A 23,888-nucleotide genomic window follows, 5' to 3' on the forward strand; every position below is an offset into this window, starting at 1 on the left:
GCAGTTTCTCTTTGAAGTTTGGTCCTGAAGTTTTTTTGCTGCAGGATGGCCACCTTAAGATCTGCTATTGTGTGGCCAAGGAGGCTGAAGTGCTCTCCTACAGGTTTTTGTATATTGCCATTCCTAATATCTGATTTGTGTCCATTTATCCTTTTCCTCAGAGAATTGAATCCAGTTACTCCTATAGCGAGCCCAGTAACTGTGTTTGATGAATCTAGAGTTATTCATTTTTATTCAAGGGTATTCTAACAGAGTTAATGTGCTGGCTCAATGAGTTGCTTTCCTGACTCAGGGGGGAATAAAGCTGTTTGTACCAGCTGTACCAACAGCAGAACAGGGGCTGCCTTTGAGCACATTTATTTGTGAATTATCTGACCAGCTCTTTGGTAACTTGAATAACATTAAATCATAGATATTCTGTTCTCTTACATTAGATTCCTATATTGTGCCTGCTACAATGCAAGCCACCTAAAAATATCCATGATTTAGTTTTTCTTGTTTTTTTAAGGCAGAGGCATATCTTTTTCAAATATCAAATGAAATAGCTAACTCATATATTTAAAACGTCATCACTTTCTTTTATAAAACCTTCAAAATGATTTTTCTGCTTCTAAAAGAAGGAGATGGAGGAGGGAGTAACTTACCTTAATTTCTGTCTGTGGAGATCATAGATTTTATACAGAACAATAAGTAAGGCAATTGATGTCACAATAATCAAGAATGCCAGGAATATAATCAGGGCTTGAGAATTGTCTATCAACAAAAATCATGGCATGAGTACATTAATAAGTTATTTTTGAACAAACAATTAGAATTAGCATAACAATTTTACTCATTTTATATTATATTTGTGTGTGTTCACATGCATTTAGAAGGGCTGGTTGGAATTCGAAATGTATTTGTGTGAAATATAACTTATTTTTTGTTTTGTTTTATGAAAAAATTCTAAATAAAAATTCCTGCTGGCAAGAGGGGAGGAGGGATGGGAGAGGAAAGGGAAAATACCTGAAAAATAAAATACTTTTTTTTTAAAAAATGAAAATGTTTGTTTTAAAATTGTCATCTAAAACAAAACATTTTGACCAAATTGAAAAATTTCCATTAAAAACTTCATTTTTGTCCAACAGCTATTTTATATTGGGGAAAATTGTTACAATTAAAATTTTTTTACCAGCTCTAGGGTTTGTGTGTCTATCAAGCCACATCCCCTTTCCCTGGACATATTCTCTATAGCAGCTTGATGCTTTGCACTCCCAGAACAGAACAAAGGAGCCTCAACAGGGCCAAGAATCTTTTCCTCTGATAATGATTTCTTCTCAACAGCTCCAGCACTCCCCTGTCCTGGTATGAATCCTACTCTCTTTAAATATATACTTTTTATTTCTGAAAAGCATCTAAACTTCCACCTCCACCAGTCTGTAATTTCCCATTGCATTTGTTCTTTGGGATGTCCCACTGCGAATGTCAGTCTTTGCCATCATTTTCTTTGGATAGCATGCAACTTTGTATTTCTATTGACTGACCCTCTGATCCTCTTATTCCTATATACCTGCCTGTCCCGTTTCTGTCAACTCTTGCGTATACTGCTGAATGCTTCAAAGACAAACAGTTAATAAGTGTGCTAAATACCATTTGGTGTAGATTTTGCTTCACACTGAAGCTTTTCAGCTTGAACCATTTTACTGCCACAGTGGATGCAGACTAGATGAAATGATTCAACTAGTGCACTTGCTACTGTCTCACAGTGCACTGGGTGGCCAGAATTGGGGGAAATGGAACGTCTTGGATTATGGGGACCTGCGCAGAACTGTTTGCCGGGAGTTATGAGTGAAAGGTTTTGTAAATAGAAACAAAGTTGATGATGCGACAAACTGGTCTGTAAATAATTGCCTGACATATCTGAAATTTGGAGTCAGACAGTGATCCAGAGATCAGAAAAAGAAGAGGTGTGTAACGCTGGCTCTCCACACCTTGTGATCGGACTGAATTTTGACTGGTCATCGGGATTTCATTCTGACCTTTGGACTCTGGTGTTGTATGAAATGGGTGTGAATGTGGAGTGAGTGGGGTTTATATTGTAATTGATAAAAAGTATTTAGAGTATTGTATATCAACACTGTGTCCGGTATCTGCCTGCTTCCCCATCCTGTAGGGAGACCTCTATCAGAACCTAACATTTGGTGGAGAATTGTGAGGGGGGAAAGATATAAGGAGCGCTGAATTTTGAGAAAGACTCTCACAGTGTTGGGGGAGTCTAAAGGGTGACTCTTTATCTGTGGGATTTGTGAGATTAAAATACACATGGAGAAATACTGCATGGAGTTTTGGGAACTTTCTACATTAAGTATAAGTGAGTATACTATACATTAAGTGTAAGTGAAAGTGTGCAGAGAGATACTATGCAGGGTTATTGAGATAATGTTAAAAAAGAGAAAAGGGGTAGAGGAAGCACCCCTAATGGATTAAAGTTAAAGCTCCTTCTGTGTTAGAGAAGGAGATTATTGCATTTGGGGACCTGTCCTTGGATGGAGGATGCAGTGGAACCTGATGTGATATTTTATACATCAGAAAACATGTTTGAGAAGTATGTACAGCTATACAAGCCTAATGCCAGCAAGAAGCAGGCAGCTGTGATATGGGTGTTGTGGCAGGCTATGAAAAAGGTAATAAAATACAAGGGGAGACATGTGCAGGGGAACAGACCCTGCAAGAAAGTTTTAAAATCTGCCAGGAAAGTTTAGAGAAGGACGTAAGGCAAGCACAAGTAATGCAGACTCAGTTGGAACCGCTGGAAAAGAGAATGATGGAATGGGGACACAAGTAACGCTCTGCAGCATCAGAGCTGGCAATGGAATATTGGGAAACAGACTCTGCCAGCGTGTGGAGCTATGAATATGTTTGTTTGGAATTAACCCCAATAAACATTGCATTGCTTTAACTTTGGATTTCTGGTCTTCTGCTCTCTGTCTGTGTGACAAGAACCAGGGGAGAAGGTGAAGGAAAGGAGGCACTTAAGTCCACTTGTAAAAGGTTTAGAGTAAAGGTTGCTAGTAAGTCTTTTTTTTAGTTTGGTGCTACTCCATTAAAGGCAACTGGAGGACTGTAAATTAAAGTTAGGAATGGTTAAAGATAGCTTGGCACAACTGGGTTTGGAATCAGAAGCAAAGTTAATAGACCACTTTAACAGATAGGAGCTGCGACTTGATTGGAGTGAAGAAAAAAAAGGTTTTGAAGTGAAAAGGGGAGAGTGAATGGGTTAACCCATGAAGTTGTTCAGAAATAATTAACTGCAGCAGAAATTGGTACTTCTGCAATTCAACTGAGGTGCAAATTTTTTAAAAAAAATTTTTTTTAAAGGGTAAGGCACCTTAAAGAATTGAATGCAGAAGTAAATGATTTAAAATAAGTGAAGAGTTACAGTAGCTTTTGCAAAAATTAATACTACAGATTTTGTAGGGAAGTAAACACTTAGGAGTTGTGAAAATGTTAACAAGTAACAGTTGTGGTGTTATAAAAAGGGAATTCTTGGTTTAATAATAAAACCCAGTTATGTAAATATAAATATATGTGCAAGGCTATACAGTCACATTGAGTGGAACTATTGTAGTTAAACAAATTATACAAGGGGGTCAGGTAGAGTGGCTACTGCTACCAGTTTGTATTATCCCCAGAAGTATTTACAACTATTCTGAGGGAAATGGGCCCTTTTCTGACAGAAGTAGTTTGTAATCAAAATCACTAGATAGTGTATGTATATATATGGGTATGTGCATATATATATATATATATGTTTTTTATTGGAACTTAACTTGACTGCCTTCAATTATACAAAATGGGAATGTAATCTGGGTACAGTATTACGAAAAAAATAATTAGAGCAGTGCAAGGGATAGTAGGCAAAAAAAGAATTTGTGTGTGTAAATATTTTTGTGTAATTATGTAAGGTTTAAAGGACATAAACCAACACTTATGGTTTGTAAAATCCTGTTTGTAGGTTTACGATAAATTGGGTTTGGTTTGGTTTGTTTTTAAATAAAAAAATAATGCCACTAAAACTCCATTTGAATCTCACATCCAAAGTTGCAGCGCTGACAGACCCTTTCGCCAGACATGGCCAGCTAGTATGATGCGACTTTGGTATTTAGTACCCTTTGGGTACTTCCATGTGTTTATGAAGTTTAATATCTTTTTAAATGAGGACCAAAGAATGTAGCCATGGCAGGGGAAGCCAGAATGGAAAATGGAGATTCTGGATCCTTCTTTTTAATTTTGGTAATAAATACCAGCTAAGTCCTGCAGGAGGGGCACAAAAAATTAAGACAGTGTATCTCTGAAGCAAAAGCAGAGGTGAAATATACAAAAGAATCAATGTCAGAAACACCAAGTCTTGTAGTGGCTCTAAGTAATCAGACTGTCACAATGTTAAACCCTGGAATAAATGCTAGTGAGTAACCTTGTAACAATGTATTACATTTTTTGGGGGCGGGGAGGATTTTAAGGATGCTAAAAATGGTAATTGAAAATAAATCTCATGTTCAAAGATCTCATAATAATACTCTCAGCTATTAGCTGTGAATAAACTTAAAGTTTGGCACAGCAGAGAAGCCATTACAAGCCTGGTCTGCTGTACAAGAAGGGAAACTAAGGCAACTCCATGAATTTCATAAATGAACAGTGGGATAATTCACCCTTTTCTTTAAGAGTGGAAGCCATTGAAATCTGGCCTGTCTATAGAACAAATCACAGGAAAGTATAGAGGTAATTCCTCTGTTTTTCTTCCAATCAGCAAGGAGATTTGTGAAAGAGAGAGATTTTTAAGCAATAATCTGTCCCCACAAGGCTAGGAAAAGTCTCTTTTGTTTTTAAGACACTCTACAGGTAAGCTGGTGCCAGCAGAACAACCTAGAACACCATGGGTCTACTGCCGCAACAAAAATTATGTTGCGTGTTTTGTGTTGTCTTGTCATTACCATTATTTTGATGGATATTATACAAGAAGGGTTAACACATATAGCAGCAAAAGTCAACACATGGTATGATTTGCCTAGAAAGCAAGGTGAGAGTTTAAGTGATATACCAAATTCCAGGAGAACACCATCTATTCCCATCCTGCTACTTTTGGGAACAGAGAATAGAGTGAACAAAAAGACAGGAGAGCTAAAGTGAGTACCCGGAAAAAAATGGAAACAGAAGAAATTATTAATGTCTGCCACTCCATGGCACATCAAGGAATAGAGAATATGCTTTTTAAAGTAAAACAAATTGGAATTTGGCCTAGAAAACAGTAGAAAGATTTGTTAAAAATTGTATAAAATGCATGGCAGACAGCAATAGAACACTTAGTGTGGGGCTGTGGTTACATCAGAGACTTGTAGGGCCATGGAGTAGGATACAAATGGATCATATTGATAAGTTGCTGAAAACTCCAGTAGAAATCAGTATTTACTGATAGTGGTGGATTCTTTTTCCTGATGAGTGGACGTGATTCCTACGCAGAACCATACTGCAAAGACAACCGCTAAGAAACTACGGGAAGTTGTTTTTAGCAGGTGTGGAACTCTGAGAGTAATTGGATTTGGATAATGGACCGCATTTTGTGGGGAAAGTAGTGAAAAGCTTATTGAAAGCTTTAGGAATAAAGCTGCAGTTACACATTCCTTACCATCTTCAATCATCAGGATCAGTAAAGAGAATAAATCAAACGATTAAGCAAGCTCTATGAAAGGTGGTAGAGGAGACAGGTAAATACTAGAATGAGAAATTACCATTGGTGTTGGCAGCAATTTGAAGTAGTGATCAGTTAGTACAGAGTACCAGCTGTACCAAATTCTCTTTGGAAGGCCTATGAGACTGTGGAGCCCTCTACTATAGGAGAAGGGGAAGTAGAGGAAGTATCGGTTACCCAATGGGTTCAAGAGTTACCGAAGGAACTTCAGAAAATAGAATTTAGATTAACAGATGCAACTGAGAAAGCAAGAGAATATATGGACTCACAGGCCACTCAGAATAGGAAGTTGTGGAACACAGAGGATAAGGTGATATATCTGAGGCTGACACCAAGAGATCATGTCTTGGAATCAAAATGGGTTGGATCATTTTCAATTAGGAATAAAATTTCCCCCACTGTAGTGCAAATTAATAAGGGAAAAGAGGGGAAATGGGTACACACATCACAATTAAAGTTATGGCCTAAAGATTAGATAAACTTTTGGTTTGTTTTACAGGAATAAAAGGGGAATGTCCAGCTGCACCGGAGATATCCCGAACAGATCCTGGATTGGGGGTGTGGATACGGTGCTACGACTTTTGCAACTGGCTTGCTGCTTATGCTCGCTTTGCTTTGCATTATTTGTCTGGTGGAAAGTGTGTGTTGTGTGAATTATATTTTAGTAAGAAGAATACCAGAGCCTGAGCGAAAACAGAAGAGTTTAGCAAAGGCTTAACAAAAGCGTTTGGGGCAGTATAGTCAGAGGCACTGGACATTATTCTTATGGAACAACAATCATGACTTCAGCACAAGAGGGGTGCAAAAGAAGAACCAGAAAAAGAGAAAGTTTGCAGGAAATAAAAATTGATTTTAAAGTAAAAGTTCTAACACAGTCAGCAATGATTCGGGGAAAATGGGAAAGTCGATGATACCCTGAAGGGTGGGAACATGACTTCTGGTTTTTATGTTTTGTGAGTATCTGGGAAGTTTAGGGGTACAAAGATATACACATGGGAGCACCTCTAAAATTGAGGTATGAATTAAAGGAGATAATACTATCAACTATCCATGGGACACAATGAACAAAATGGGACCAACCGAAGATAGATGTGAGGGGAGCCCTTTTGAGATGAAATTTTAAATATGGTGGGGAAATGGTAAGAATTTAACCTGGGACAATTTAAAAACAGAGGACTTGGAGAAGCAATGGAGGTATTTTTATGTTATAAAAGGGAGGGCTGGTTGATGTTTAAATTTAGTTATAATGAAAATAACCTGAATACAAGCATCCTGAATTGCACTTTTTGGAATTTGGGATTTAATGTAACTACCCTGTAATTTATGAAAAAGAATTGGCTAATGTCTATGTGGGATGGAATGAGTCAGCAGCTCTCAAAGTGTGGATGTAAGATGCTACAGTAAATTCTTCCATAATGGTAAAATTAAGCTGTTTCAGGAAAATCGATAGGAGAATATACTTTGAGGGATATGGTAGGTATTTTGTGTTTCTTAATCAAATACCAGTAAATAAAACCACACCAAGAATCATGGCGGTTGAACATCCATATGGAAGGGGGGAAGTAATTGAAGCCCCAACTATTGTGACCAAATGATCTGGCTAGAGGGGTTGCAATTAAATATGAGTGCACAACATTCAGAGTGTATGCCATATGCTTTGCCTCTATTTCTAGCATGGCAACAACAATGGGGAGATGGAGCTAAAAGAAGTAAGAGAGGTATAGAAGAATATATTGTGGGTGGCATTGGTGCTGAAGTTGGGATGTTGAATTCATTTGATATTGAGATGTTACGAGGGAAAATGCCTTGGGTGAGATTTTTGGAGCCATACAGACACAAAAATTTGGCACATTGTTGGAGCAAGGAAAAAGGAATATAGTGCTCCAATTAAAACAAATATAAGCCTTCGAAACATCTTTAAATGCAAGTTTATTGAGTGTGTCAGACATTAATAACAAGATTGTGTTAGCAATACAATGTGTACAGATGCAAGCTTATGGGATACAGTATATAGAAAGGATAGTCAATATACTGAGTAAGGGCAATGGCCCTTTGAATGATTCAAAGACTCCCATATATGGAAACAATGAATTATAGGATGGAAGAAACACATTGGGTTTAACTGGAACCAAACCACTCTAAAGGGGGATTGGAAGGGCAGGATGCTATCACATAACACTGGAAAAAAGAAAAGAATGGCAATGGGTGCTGCTGACAATTATTAACAGAGAATTATGGCAAATAGAAATACGTGGAACACACTTGATTCAGGAAGAAGGGGGCTATAAATAGGTGGAACTGATAAAATATTTTGAGGAGTGGGTGCAAAATAAATGGTTGTGCCCACAGCTAACTTGGTCTTTAGAGGGATGGCATCTAAACCATTCGAGTGGAAAATGTATAATATAGTATTTAGCCCCTAATGGCACAAGAGTGTTTGATTTAGACAATGGGTGCATTTGTGTCGTGACCACTGAAAAATATATATTTTGGGGAGATATGACAGAAAAAGGTCCAATTTAGTTATTCAAATGTAACGTAGCAGAGGTTATTATTGAAGAAATTGTTTGGGAACCAAAAGATGTTGACTGGTCCTTTGATTTAGGGGTACATTGGGAACAATGGTAGGAATTGGTTGATGAAAGTGAAAAAATAAAGCAATATGTGAAGGATGTATCTAAATCTGCCCAGTTGGGAAAGATAAGTATCTTACTGTATAACAGTCAAATATTAAAATTAGAAAAAGAAGGAGAAGAACTGACAGTCCACCATTGGTACACTGTCTTTAAGGGATGGCTATGGCCCTCCTGAATGTGGCATTGCATCCTGTTGTTATATTGTTCATGTTAATCATTCTATTAATCTGTATCATGCTGTGTTTGTACTGTCAAATAAGAATACAACAAGGAGTTTTGGAACATATATATAAAGCTGAGCTGTTGCAAAATTATAAAAGTGATACAATGATCAATGTTATTAAGCACGTATCAAAAGAGGGACTGTTGTGATGTATATGTTATACAGGTCTGTCGCATCTTACGCACATTTAACGTGTTATTTCAGCTTTATGCGGTCAGCAAAAACAACAAAAAAAGAGAAAAACAATTTAAATATTGTTTCTGTAGTGCGGGTGATTCCACCCACCATTCAACTCATTGTAATTTTGACTATACACGGTTTTCGCTTTACACGTTAACCATGGAACAGAACCCCCGCGTAAGATGAGACTTGCCTGTACTACACTATAAGCCATATGGACCTAGTGTAAATGATGTATGTTTGATATGAGTACCTGAGTTGCGTGCCAGCAGCTGAAGCAAGTGTTTAAGATTATGAGCGGTCAAGAATTGTCTATGCAAAAACAACTTTTATGTCCATGGAGAATATGAAGAATTAGCAAAGAAGGGAACAACACCAGCTGTGCAGTTATGCAAGAATTGGGGGAAATTGAACAACTTGGATTATGTTGGCCTGCCCAGAACTGTTTGCCCGGAGTTATGGGTGAAAGGCTTCATAAACAGAAACAAAATTGATGACACGACAAACTGGTCTATAAATAACTACCTGACATATCTGAAACTTGGAGTTAGACGTCGATCCAGAGATCAGAAAAAGAAGAGGTGTGTAACGCTGACCCCCCACACCTTGTGATCAGACTGAATTTCGACTAGCCATCGGGATTTCATTCTGACCTTTGGACTCTGATGTAGTATGAAAGGGCTGTCAATGTGGAGTGAGTAGGGTTTATATTGTAATCAATAAAAATTATTTAGAGTTTTATATATCAACACCGTGTCCAGTATCTGGCTGCTCCCCCAACACATAGAGAGACCTCTATCAGAGCCTAACAGAAGTAGTCACCTAAATATTGAAATTATGACAACAGCAGAGTTTAAAAGACACACTAACACTGTGTGCCATCTCAACGACAGTTAAACAAGTCTGTAAATGAAAACATTGACTAGTCCATTGAAAATATTTACTTACATTTTGTCGTTACTTTTTCTTTGGCACTATCCCCCGACAAAACTCCATTGTACATGTAAATCTGAGTTGCAATAAATGAAGACATTCATAAAATTATTTATACTAAGCAAAAGGGCTTCCAGAAACTTAAAATATTGATTTTCAAGGCTCTATGCAGATTTACACTAACTGAGGATCTGTCCTCCAACCTTTTTCAGCTCTTAAACATGGCTGCCACTAAAATGAGGCACTGTGTTGCAATACAAATTATTTAAAAAACATTTTGCTGATATATCAATAGCATTTACCGTACAAAATATGTGACAAAGTCAGTTAGAAATAACCAATCATAATAAGGGCACATTTTGCAAGGATATATACTTTAATATGAAAGTAGATGTGCAATATATAATAAAACATTATCATTTATTTGGTTATTCAATAACTATGACAAGTATATTTTTATAAAAGGGATCATCATTTAATAAATAGTGTGATATTTTAATTAATTTTTGTGTATACAAAGTACAAAACATCAATTTGGAATCTCCAATTTAGAATCTCTTCATGTGTTCTCAAAGAAAATTCCCAAAGTGAAACTTCCATACAGGATTCACTGTATCAAATTTTCTGCATATGCATAACTTCTGTCACACCTATACACCAAGTTAAAAAGCAATATGTGCATCTAATTTCAAATACTATATCTTTCTACATTTCCTTTTCTGTATGCATGTTCTGATTTTTGTCATTCTTATGCAATATAATATTCTTAAAATGCAGCCTTTAATTTTGCAAAATATAATTCATTTTAACTAAATCTATAGCATCTTCTGACAGAGTATCTCAAACCACTCTATAAACATTGTTTACGAATTTAAGGTCACGACATCCCTAAGAATTAGACACCCAATCTTATATGGTGCTTCAGGTACTCAGAAACTATTCATGTCAATGGAAGTTGAGAGTGCTCAGCACCTTACAGGATAAGGCCCTAAGTAAGCATTTTTCCCATTTTACAAATAGAAAAAGTGAGTGACGGTGAGATTTAGTAATTTGCCTGGAGTCACAAAGTCTGTGGCAGAGCACAACAATTTCAAAGGATAAAATCCTAACTGATGCTGGTGGCTGCTGCCATCTCTTATCTGCCTTTGTCATCCCTTATCTGCCCTATAAAGGGTTAAGAAGTTCACATAGCCTAGCTGACTCCTGACCAGAGGAACCAATGGAAGAACAAGATGGTTCAAAAGGGAGGAGGGAAGTTCCCTTTGTCTGGGTCAGTTTCACTTTGACTGGAGTGGGAAAGCTCCAGAATTCAGCCTCTTATCAAGTAGTGAGTATTAGTGTAGGAAATAAATAGGTTTATGTTTATTTCTTTGTAACCCATCTTGTGCAATTAGAGGAAGAATCAAACTGGGTTTTTGGGTATTTTTTTTGTGTAACTAAGGTTTTGCCCAGGGGAACATCCTCTGTGTTTGGAATCTGTTGTCTGTGAGAGTAGCTGGTATGCTAATCTCTCCCAGAGGGTTTTCTTTTACCTTTCTTTTCTTTAATTAAAAGCCTTTTTTTAATAACCTGATTAATTTTTACTTGTTTTAAGATTCAAGGGGGTTGGATCTGGATCCACCAGGAGTTGGTGGGAGAAAGGAATGGGGATGGTTAATTTCTCCTTGTTTTAAGATCCAAGGGGTTTGGATCTGTGTTCACCAGGAAATTGGTGAAGTCTCTCAAGGCTACCCAGGGAAGAAAAGTAGTGCTTGCGAGTAGTGTCAGCCAGACCAGATCCAAGCCGGGTAATTGATCTTAGAGGTTCTCATGCAGGTCCCCCACATCTGTACCCTAAAGTTCAGAGTGGGGAAGGAACCTTGACAGCCTTCACACCTTGGCTCCTCACAGAGTTTTTCATCTTGCAGGATGAAGCACTCTGCCTTTTTGCGTCAGCCTGTCTTGGATGTATTAGCACCAGAGTTGTAAACAAGACACAAAAAGTAATTCTTCCACTCTACTCAGCTCTGATAAGGCCTCAGTTGGAGTTCTGTGTCTGGGAACCATCCTTTAGGAAAGATGTGGACAAACTGGAGAAAGTATAGAGGGGAGCAACAAATATGATTAAAGGTCTAGAAAACACGGGCTTTAAGGAAAGATTGGTAAAATTGGGTGTGTTTAATCTGGAGAAGAGAAGACTGAGTGAGGATCTGATAACAGTCTACAAGTACGTAAATGGTTGTTATAAGGAGGAGGGTGGTAAATTGTTCTCCTTAACCACGGAGGGCAGACCAGGATGTAAAGCACTTATAAATTGCAGCAAGGGAGATTCAGTTTGCGCATTGGGAAAAATGTCCTAACTTAAAGGGTAGTCAAGCACTGCAATAAATTATCAGGTTAGCTGTCAGGCATGTTCAAGATAATACTTAGGCCTGGTCTACACTACGCGTTTAAACTGAATTTAGCAGCGTTAAACCGATTTAACCCTGCACCCGTCCACACAATGAGGCCCTTAATATCGATATAAAGGGCTCTTTAAACTGGTTTCTGTACTCCTCCCCAATGAGAGAAGTAGTGCTGAAATCGGTATTACCATATCGGATTAGGGTTAGTGTCGCCACAAATAGACGGTATTGGCCTCTGGGCGGTATCCCACAGTGCACCACTGTGACTGCTCCGGACAGCAATCTGAACTGCAATCTGAACTCGGATGCACTGGCCAGGTAGACAGGAAAAGCCCCTGCGAACTTTTGAATTTCATTTCCTGTTTGCCCAGCGTGGAGCTCTGATCAGCACGGGTGGCGATGCAGTCCCAAATCCAAAAAGAGCTCCAGCATGGACCGTACGGGAGATACTGGATCTGATCGCTGTATGGGGAGACAAATCTGTTCTATCAGAGCTCCGTTACAGAAGACGAAATGACAAAGCATTTGAAAAAAATCTCCAGGCTATGATAGACAGAGGCCACAGCAGGGCACAGTGCTGTGTGACAAGCGTAACGGAAAGCCAAAGAATCAAATGGACGCTCATGGAGGGAGGGAGGGGTACTGAGGACTCCAGCTATCCACAGTCCCCGCAGTCTCCGAAAAGCATTTGCATTCTTGGCTGAGCTCCCAATGCCTGAGGGTCAAAAAACATTGTCCGGGTGTTCAGGGTATATCTCGTCAATTTACCCCCTCCCCCCCCGTGAAAGAAAAGGGAAAAAAAATCATTTCTTGACTTTTTTTCAATGTCACCCTATGTCTACTGCATGCTGCTGGTAGACGGGGTGCTGCGGCGCTGAACAGCAGCATCCTCTCCCTCCCTTCCCTGGTGGCAGATGGTGCAAAATGACTGATAGCCATCCTCGTCATCAGCCCGTGAGTGCTCCTGGCTGGCCTCAGGTGAGGTCGGCCGGGGGCGCCTGGGTAAAATAGGAATGACTCCCGGTCATTCCCGGCAGATGGTACAGAACGGCTGGTAACCGTCCTCATCATAGCAACTGGGAGGCTGAGCTCCATCAGCCCCCGCCCCCTTTCATACTGTCTAAAGAAAAGATTCTGTACTGCCTGGACTATCATACAGCAGCTGGAGGCTGGCTCCTCTCCCCCCACACCTTTTTAATGTCCTGCCTGGACTATCATAGCAGCTGGAGGCTGCCTCCCTCATTTTATCTCACTAAAAAGTCAGTGTTTCTTATTCCTGCATTCTTTATACTTCATCACACAAATGGGGGGACACTGCCACGGTAGCCCAGGAGGTTGGGGAGGAGGGAAGCAACAGGGTGGGGTTGTTGCAGGGCACCCCTAGAATGGCATGCAGCTCATCATTTCTGTGGGATCTCTGGGGCTCTGACACGGAGCGGCTGTGCTCTCTGGTTCACTCTCTAGTACACTTGCCCCATATTCTAGGCAGGACTGACTCTTTTTAGACAAAACATAAAGAAGGGAATGACCCGGGAGTCATTCCCATTTTTGTCCATGTGCCCCGGCCGACCTCAGCGAGGCCAGCCAGGAGCACCCATGACAGCAGCAGACAGTACAAAATGACTGATAACCGTCATCTCATCGCCAATTTCCAATGGCATGGGCAGCAGATGGTGCAAAAGGGATGGATAAACCGTCTCTGCTATACTTGCAAAAGGCAAATGAATGAATGCTGCTGTGTAGCACTGCAGTACCGCTCTGTCAGCAGCATCCAGTACACATACGGTGACAGTGACAAAAGGCAAAACGGGCTCCATGGTTGCCATGCTATGGCGTCTGCCAGGGCAATCCAGGGAAAAAGGGCGCAAAATGATTGTCTGCCGTTGCTTTCACGGAGGAAGGAATGAGTGACGACATTTACCCCACCCGCGACACTGTTTTTGCCCCATCATGCATTGGGATCTCAACCCAGAATTCCAATGGGCAGGAGAGACTGCAGGAACTATGAGATAGCTACGGGATAGCTACCCACAGTGCAATGCTCCAGAAATCGATGCTATCCTCGGTACATGGACGCACACTGCCGAATTAATGTGTTTAGTGTGGCCACGTGCACTCGACTTTATACAATCTGTTTTACAAAACCAGTTTATGTAAAATCGGAATAATCCCATAGTGTAGACACACCCTTAGTCCTGCCTCAGTGGAGGGGACTAGAGTAGATGCCTATTGAAGTACCCTCCAGTTCTACATTTCTATGAATCTTCAGCTCAACAGCTGCTAGACAGGCTCTCTCTCAAGCTGGCTGGCTCTGTGCTAGCTTGAAATGCTCTAGACTAGAGAGCCAAGGCTGTAGTTAAATAGCACCATGGGCTACAACAAGCAACAGTATTTTTTCACCTGATTTGAGCATTACACTGTCATGAAGGGCCATGGTATTATTATGATAGTTATTATGATGGTACTATTCAAGATATTTAAAGGTTCTTTAGCAAAATGAGAAAAACTGGGTCAACTTGAAACTGACATCTATTCCATGTATGCCCTAGACATGTATGAGGCATAGATGGAGGGTCCCACTTGGGCTATAGCCACCTGAGATTCATTCATAAAGCACCAGCTATTTTTCTATTTAAGACGTCCTTAAAAGCTAACACTGGCTTTCGGAGGAATACTTGAAGCCACTGTGTGATAAACCAGTGAGATTGCATGTGAGATAAATACACACAAGGACTTAATTTAGTGACAATTAAGGTTGCATCAGGACACACCCTACCAAGTTAAAACCTGAAAAGGGTAGAGGAGATTTAAGAATCCTTGCTGCATCTACATACTTGATAAGTAAGTTCCCTTAGGAGACATCTTTCCTGAAAGGACTACTATTTCTGTCCGTGCACCATACAATTGAAATCATCATCCTCAGTGTCTACATGGACTTTCTGGACTAAGGGTAGGTTTACACTGCACACCAAGCCCAGGTTTTGAGTCTGAGCCAAAGCCTCCCCCCTTACAACCACATGTGACTGTGGGGCTTATTTCCAGTCCTTAGTTCGTTCACGTATCCAGGTGGAATTCCTCTGGGCAGCATCCACTGTCTCCCTTGACACCTTCAAGGAGCAGTGGGCGCTGTCTGGGGTTCTCTGCTTGGTGTCCCCATCAAGCTCCCTTCTTATGACCCTTTGACCTCACTCCTGTCTCTGTTCTTTAATTAGTTGTCCCCCCGGAATCAGTTGGGTTCTGAGGTCCTGTAGATCCTTCCCTTAGGCTGGGGGGGGGGATCTGTTAGCAGTGGGTGGGCTTCAGTCCGCCCAGTTCCCGAAACCCAATAGGTACAACCACATGTAAAACACTTACTTGGGTCAGCAAGCGCTCAGGACCTGGATCCAAGGACTCTACGAAGAAGGTTGGTCAGAGCCTGAATTTTGCTGTGACTTGGGCCCAAGCCATGTTATTTTGCAGGTTGGATAGAGCTCAAGCCACAGACCTGAGTCAGAAGGTCAATATAGTGCATTATGACGTGAGCATGATTGTAAGACCTGACTCCAACAATTATAGTTGCGAGTCCTGACTCCAGTCATTATAAAACTAGGTTTAAAATGGAGTGTGGACAGTCAATAACAGACTTAGAAATACCAAGTCCACAAGCTGGGTCCCACAGACATAGGTTTACAATGCAATATAGACATATCATAAGAGACTGAAGAAATCTAAAAGGCCCAGGGTTCCAGAGTTTTGGAGCTGGAAAAAGAACCATCATTTGGGCAGGGTATGTCTGTGTATGTATATATATATATATATATAAGGGAATGAGTGGCAGCAAATTTATCAGTGGGAACAAGATAGTGAAACTTATAAAGGAGAGAAAACCCAAAATCTAAGATCTCGTGAAAACCTTTTATCCTGTTTTGGGGTGTCAGGATTGTCACAGTCAGACACTGAATCTACAAAGCCACAATCAGTTCTGTCACATATTGAGGCCTGTACTGGAATTGAAAGCTATGACTTTAAGAGTTGGGGGTGGGGGGGGTGTTCCTGTTTCTCCTCATAGGCAGTCATCAGACAGCCTAGAGTAAGGTGGGATGAGTTGTGCTTCTCTGTTTTAGGGAGCAGCCTGCCTATTCTTGCTCTGTTTCAGGGTTCTTGTGAGTTATCATTTTGAATTCTTAGAAATAAAATAGTTTGTTATCTTGCAACTTTCCAGCAAGTGTATTTATGTTTATGGTTTTTTTTTATCTAACTTCTGTGAACAAAACAAGTTCCAATGACTCTTTGAGTAGACCCAGATGTAGAATCCTACTGTTGCTGCCTAGGAGACCCTGTCTGACTTCCTCAGCCAGGATCAGGCAGAACAGACTAAATCCTGGGCCACTCTTTGGAAACTACACCAGAATCTTAGTCCTTGTGTATCCAGGTGGGGTTAGTGCAGGATGAGCCCACAAAAGAAGACTGCACTCTAGTCCAACAATTACGGCAATCTCAGTCCCTCTTTCTTTTTTTGGAGATTGTCTCTGAATTCAAACTATAAAATGAATGAACAAATCCAGAGAGATTAGCATCCATTCTGTAAAGCTGCCATTCATTAAGGCAAGAAGAAGGTGGGAGAAGAGTGAAGAAAAAAGGCAGATACTGATTCCTGAAAGAAACTGAACTCCAAGCCTGCTTACTATGTGCCTTCTTAGCTGAATTAATATATGGGAGCAGCTACCAGGGCCTGGAAATGTTCCAAAGAAGTGGTAAATATAGTAACAGACTTTATAAGGAGAGTAATAAATGCTACAAAGATAAAATGACAGGAGAGATCTCTGTCCCTGCCCATAGTGGAAGGGAGAAAGATGGGGGAGAAAAACTTGAGGGAGGCATTCAGGAGAGGGAAAACTTTATCTGAGGGAGCTCAGAAGACAGATAAGGTTTGAATATGTAACACTGACACCTAGCAGCAGCAGGAATTGAACCCAAGAGCACTAAATCTTAAGTGTCTACTGCTTGAACTAAACACATCATCATCTCTTAACTGAGGCTGTAGCAAGCTCATCAAGGAACCACTAAAGGGGAACAAAGCATTACACTGAGCAGGCATGACACAAGGATCAATTGAGGTGTTTGAAAAGTCTGCCCAAAGTCTCATCTGGTGGGGATGAGATATGATCCCTGAGTCATCTTAATCAATCCATGAGTATATAATAAATATCAGGAATAATACTGGAGAATCTCAAAAGTCCATAGTGAAAAATTAGTAAATAATCTAGAAATATTTATTTGCTAAGGATTATCTGCATAGCCCTACTCAAGCTCTTACACACACGCATCCTTCAGTCTCCCACAATTGAAAATTACATATATTAGATATTACTGAGTCTGAAACATAAAATAAACACCAAAATGCAGATGTGGATTGTGATCAGTAATCATCACATTTACAAATATTTAAAACTATTAACATAGTAGTTCTACTAAGAAAGGAGCTTTACCGTAGCAGAATAATTTTTTGATTAAAAAGGAGACACAATACAACTTTTTTTCTAAAAAATGCCACTGCCAATAATTTTGTGCTGAAATTAACAATATATCCATCTAAATCTACATATATCTATATAACTTACCTCAATGTCGTATGTAGTCAAGTAATAAAGATTGTATTGATAAAATTCACACTTGGAATTGTTAAAGACTCTTCCATCCCATTTCAATGTGAAATTTCTTAATTTGCCATTTTCATCACCCCCCTCACACGTAATGTGGACCGCATTATTGGATAGAAGCTTTACATGGATATTCGTCACTGGATCTGGTTCTGTTTATAGAAGAAATTATACCATTTCGTATTTTAATATTTTGCAATCAAACATTTTAACAGTTATGTTTTACCCATTTTCACTAATTGCTACCTACATGTATCACTGATAGATTTGTTATATTTCACCACCTAGCCCTGATCAGCAAAGTCAATAGCACTGCTTATATGCTTAAAGTTAAGCATGTGCTTAAGTACTTTGTTAAATTGGTTCCTCCATAAACTGGAATAAGATGTGGCAGGAGACTGTTTAATAAGAGAGATCTGCCTGTGATACTGATATAAAGATAAATGGCACAGTAACTGCTCCATTTCCTCTTGGTATGATTCTGCATTTGGTAAACTGTTATAAAGAAGAGAAGGAAGGGGTCAGTGCTCATGAGGCCAATTCAGTTAGGGTAGATGTGGCCCATTCCCAGCAGTTGACAAGAAAGGTTGAATATCAACAGAGGGAAAATTATTTTTTGTAGTGACCCAGCCACTCCCGGTCTTTATTCAAGCCTAATTTGATGGTGTCAAGTTTGCAAATTAATTCCAGTTCTGCAGTTTCCATTGAAGTCTGTTTTTTAATTGAATTGTCCTCATTAGCACTGACTCCCCCCTCCACATAGTAAGGCAACTCCCATCTTTTCATGGGCTGTATATTTATACCTGCTTACTGTATTTTCCACTCCATGCATCTGATGAAGTGGGTTTTAGCCCACAGAAGCTTATGCCCAAATAAAGTTGTTAGTCTCTAAGGTGCCACAAGGACTTCTCGATGTTTATAACCAAAAAAGTAGCTTTGGAGGGGTCAGATTTTTTTTACCTGTTTTGCAATTCTGGCCTGGCTGTCAAGTAGATGGCACAGAATCAGTGATGAAGCTAGCCAGTAAACAGACAATGCAAAAGGGCCCAGACAAGATTGTAAAGGACCCCAAAGACACCAGATTTAGGGTCAGACCCATACCAGTAAGACTTAAGGATCAAAGAGTTTTTGGCTTCCTCTAGAGGAAGAGACTTGAGGGGGGCATCTACTAGACCAAAGAAGGTCTAATAGACAAGACTATCAATGCACCACCTGTCCATTACATTGTGTGCAGGGATCCTTCAGCTTAGGGCCGGCTCTAGCCATTTCGCTGCCCCAAGCACGGTGGCACGCCGCGGGAGGCGCTCTGCCGCTCGCCGGTCTCGTGGCTCCAGTGGACCGCCCGCAGGCGTGCCTGCGGATGCGCCACTGGAGCCGCGGGACCAGCGGACCCTCCACAGGCACGCCTGCGGGAGGTCCACCAGAGCCGCCTGCCGCCCTCCTGGCAACCAGCACAGTGCCCCCCGCGGTAGGCTGCCCCAAGCTCGTGCTTGGTGCACTGGGGCCTGGAGCCGGCCCTGCTTCAGCTGCTAACTACATCTTGAGTATTCCATCACTAAATAAGTACAACTTTATATACAGCAGATGACCCAGAGCCAACATGAAGGCACAAGGACTCCCCAAGGAAGGATGATGTGCATAGTCTGCTGTACAATTGCCGCCCATTTAACACAGAGAAAGAGTACAAAACTCTATGATGAGATTCTTGTGGAGCTTTTTTGTCCCCTAGAATCAGATTCCACATCTCTAGATTCCTACGGTCAGATTTTCACCTCCACTCTGACCCCTTCATGATAGATAAAGGGGATAGAGTGGCATAAAGTGGTTCTAAAAGTCTTGGATACAGTTGTGGGTGGTTGGAAGAATTCCCCCATTGCAGGGACTGAAGAAGACAGTTACACTGTTTTTCAAGGACTCCCTCCAAGCCCTGGTACTAGGGTTAAGGGACAGGAGGGGCATATCAGAGATGAGGTTGGGAAAGTAGGGGTGCATTGGAGACATAGCCATAACTCACAGCTCATAGTGCTGCAGAGATTTTTGGCAGATGCTGTTTCCCATAGGGCAGCCCTGGGAGACTGCTGTAACTTAGAAAGGCCTTCTGGGGTATCTATACTATGCTGGTGGCTGCTTCAGCCTGGGGAGCAGCCCAGAACTGGAAGGATGCTTAAGAGGTTTATAAACTTGCCCATGACATTTAGAAGCACAGTGCACAATCTCACCACTGGTCTGTTGCTCTCTGCTCTTTTCAGAAGATCTAAGATTGATAAAGGACTTTCAATTGTTCCTAGCTAGCAGGAAAAAAAACAAATACACCTCTTAAAAGAGTCATAGCAGCAACAGTGATCTAAAACAGACTGCTAACAACCTAATAGGCTAATAGGCTGAATAGAGGACACAGAAAGAAAGCAGAGGGAAGAAAAAGAGATTCCAGAACTGGAAAAAGTTGAAAGAAATCATAGTACATAAAAAGAAGATCCTGAGCTTTATGATGAGATGTGGGAATAGCTTGGAACTTTTAACCAATGATGGTAACAATGATGGGATATCAATATATTGAAGACACCAGCAACCACCAAGTCATGTTGTCCTTCTCTGATTAGGGTTAGATGACACAAAGGTTAAAACACCTCTCATCAATCTACACTAGCACTTACAGCATTGCTGCCAGGGATGGTAGTGAACTGGCAGTAGCAATGGTGGGAAACTTTTGCAAACAATTCCTCTTGTAGTCTCAGTTTAAAGGATTGAAGGAAAAGGACAGACAAACAGGAAAAGGTTGATATTTTGAAAGTAGAGAAGAGGTTTAAAAAAAATAGAGAGATACTGTGGAAGAAGTGTTTGAGCCCTACATCAAGAGGGGCAAGGTCAAATAATCCAATCTAACTACATGTGCTGTGCCAGACTCAGGCCAGAAGGCTATAAGAGAGTAGTGGAAGGCAGGTATATCAGCTTCAGAATGAGCAGGTCCCTGTTCCCTGGATAGCCAAACAAGGGCTATTCCAGGCCATTCAAGACACCTGAGGCTAATTTAACCAGTTACGGTCATTAGGCTAATACCGGCACCTGACCTCAATTAACTGACAAAGGGTCAGTTAAGGCTGTGAGGCTAATGGAGACAGCTGGAACCAATTAAGGTCCCACTTATACTGCTTTAAAAACTCTCCTTGCCAGCTCTGTCTTGGAGCCCAAGTGAAAGGAGCTGGAGGAGAGGAAACATTACTGAGCTCTGAGGTAAGTGTGAAGCTTGGAAAAGGGGAGCACTGAGAAGTGGCCCAGGGAATCAAAGCAGCGTCAGTGGAGGAGAGAAGCCACTAATAGCTGCTATCATTAGGGTCCCTGAGCTTGAACTCGGAATAGAGGGCGGGCCCGGGTTCTCCCCTTCCTCCCCACATGGTCTACAGAGATCCCTCTGAGAGAGGAAACAGACTTTGGTCTAGGCAGGAGACCAACGGTGTCTATGGAGCTCTAAGGAGCAACACTGTGGGTATTCCACCTTCCCACCTCCCATACTGGTTTGTGATGAAAATAGCTCAATAAGCTGTAACCTTTGCCACCATACTGGAAAGGGAGGTCATATTGAGGACTTTAGTGAGCTTCTGAGGCCACTGAATCCACCAGGAAGCATGGGACCCACCAATACAGACTGGGAGCTTTGTCACAGTGTGTATTCACAGGATACAATTTTATTTTACTTTTTTATTGGCATTATGGAGCCATAAGTAAATATATTTTATATGTTCTTTTAGACCTACATTTGCATTTTGTGTTAAACTTTAAAAGTTCAAGTGTGAAAAAACCTTAAACAACATAATATAAAGAACATGGTATCAATACTATGTGCTGAAAGCTTGGAAAGAACTAAACACAAGATGTGAATATTAACACAAACAGTCTGAACCAAATTTTCAATTTATTGTAAATTGAGTAGAGTAATAAATTCATAACTAATGATACAAGTGACAATGAGCATGGTTGTATTCACATATTAACTCTTTGTATTTCCCAGAGAAATAAATAAATAAACTTACTTGATGGATTTGTGCATGCAGTAAAAGTCAACGTTTCCCCAAGAAGTTGTGTTTTCGTCGTATTGGTGTATGCCTTAAGTACTATAGTATGATTTTTGTAAGGTTTACATTCTGTACAGTTATAAGAAGTGTTCTCAATATCCCATTCTGCTTAAAAAAAAAAAGGAAAGATTGAGTTAACATTTCATACTTTGAACACAGGAACTGGTATACTGTATCAAAGTCAATATTCTTATCTCCAAAGGATAGCCAATACAAGTGCTAGAAACCCTGAAATGGACAGTTATGGATTAAACTGGCCAGAAGGGTTATTGTTCCTGGCCACCATCAGCTGGTGATGCCTTATGTACTGAAACATGCTTGTATTTTTTAGCCTGTATACTGTAACTATGTATGTTCTCTCTCTCTCTCACACACACACTCATACACAGTATTAAAAGTACCAAACAAAAGTTAGGAAAAGCCAGAATTAAGGTTGCCAGTGAAACCTTCGCTAGGCCCCTTTGCATATATGCTTCATGGTGCCATTAAATTACATCACAGACTACTTTTTTCCACAGGACTCCTTTCTTATTCAATGGATGGGTAGCAATTAAATATTAATTTTTTTTTATCCTGAGCATTCAACAGGTGGGCCCAGGCCTTATTTAACACACAATTCAATTCCTGCACTGATTACACAATTATTCAAAGATGTTTTTGTGGTGTAGCCATAACAGTATCTGAGTGCTTGATAAATGTTGATGAATTTATCTACCTTGTGAGAATAGGTGGTATCCCTGTTTTAGAGCTGGACTTTGAGGCACAGATCAATTAAGGCCAAAATTGTCAAGTGTGCATTTATTTTATGGATACTCAACCTGAAAAACCTAGGGATTGATTTTTCAGAGTATTTAGCATTTGTATAACAGTTTATATTTTCAAAAGACAAGCTACCATTGACTTCAGTTGTAATTATGAATACCCACCACTTCAGCACATTTAGCCATACAGTGTCTCATGTTGGGCAGTCAGAAAATTAGTGGCTGCCTATGAAAAGTTTGGTTTAAGTGACTTGACCAGTATCACAGGAACTGTCCGGTCAAGGCAGGGATAGTGTTTCTCTAGGACAGTGTTTCCCAAACTTGGGACCCGCTTGTGCAGGGAAAGCCCCTGGTGGGCCGGGCTGGCTTGTTTACCTGCCGCGTCCACAGGATCAGCCAATTGCGGCTCCCAGTGGCCGCGGTTTGCCACTCCAGGCCAATGGGGGGCTGCAGGAAGCAGTGCGGGCTGAGGGATGTGCTGGCCACCATTTCCAGCAGCTCCCATTGGCCTGGAGCAGCAAACCACGGCCAGTGGGAGCCGCAATCGGCCAAACCCTGCAGACACGACAGATAAACAAACCGGCCCGGCCTGCCAGGGGCTTTCCCTACACAAGTGGCATCCCAAGTTTGGGGGAAACTGTCCTAGAGAATGGGATTCTATCCCTGCCTTGACCAGTCAGTTCCTGTGATACTGGTCAAGTCATTTAAACCAATCTTTTCATAGGCTGCCACTAATTTTCTGATTGCCCAACATGAGACACTTCAATCATTGGCTGTCCTTCATTTTTACCAGCTGGAAAAATTTCTTCTTTGAGTTTGCCAGCGAGTGTTTAGTCAAAGACATATTCTGGATTGGTCAGTTCAGTTTTTGATGGTGTTACAGCCATCCACCAACTCTCAGCCACGAATAAGCAGAACCTCATCACGACAGAGGAGGATCTCTCTGTCCATTATTGTAAAAGGGGAAAACAAAATGGGAAATAAGGGGAAAAAAATTGGCTGAGATTCTGTGCTTCATCTCCAGGAGGCATAGCACAGGTGCAGCCCATGGAGGGCAGGGAAAAGATGTCTTAAAGTCACCTTGCTCCTTTTTCAGGGCTGTTCTGGGGCCCAATGCAGCCTCCAGTATATTTATAGCCTCTGTGACAAAGTTCCTCCTCTACCTTGGTGCGTCCTGCACTTATTGGCAGAGTTGCTCACCTCAGTGATCTGCCCCACAGTCTGGGTCAACTCCTCCTGTGTCTGATCAGGAGTTGGGAGGTTTGGGGGGAACCTGGGCCAGCCCTCTACTCCAGGTTCCAGCCCAGGGCCCTGTGGATCGCAGCTGTCTATAGTGC

At 40.9% G+C, this 23,888-nt stretch overlaps 1 protein-coding gene across 5 annotated transcripts in view; it reads right to left on the reverse strand.

Moving 5' to 3' along the window:
• Nucleotides 1-23,888, reverse strand: part of PTPRC (protein tyrosine phosphatase receptor type C) — a 124,432-nt gene that overhangs the window by 18,880 nt on the left and 81,664 nt on the right. For all 5 annotated transcript variants that reach the window (XM_032786235.2, XM_032786236.2, XM_032786234.2 and 2 more), the window contains 4 exons: nt 21,749-21,895; nt 17,682-17,872; nt 9,713-9,773; nt 645-753 (listed from right to left, as the gene is read on the reverse strand). In XM_032786235.2, coding sequence (XP_032642126.1) covers nt 645-753; nt 9,713-9,773; nt 17,682-17,872; nt 21,749-21,895 — 508 coding nt within the window. The remainder of the gene's footprint in view (nt 1-644; nt 754-9,712; nt 9,774-17,681; nt 17,873-21,748; nt 21,896-23,888) is intronic.

Source organism: Chelonoidis abingdonii, chromosome 7, assembly GCF_003597395.2.
Source record: "Chelonoidis abingdonii isolate Lonesome George chromosome 7, CheloAbing_2.0, whole genome shotgun sequence".
NCBI lineage: Eukaryota > Metazoa > Chordata > Testudines > Testudinidae > Chelonoidis > Chelonoidis abingdonii.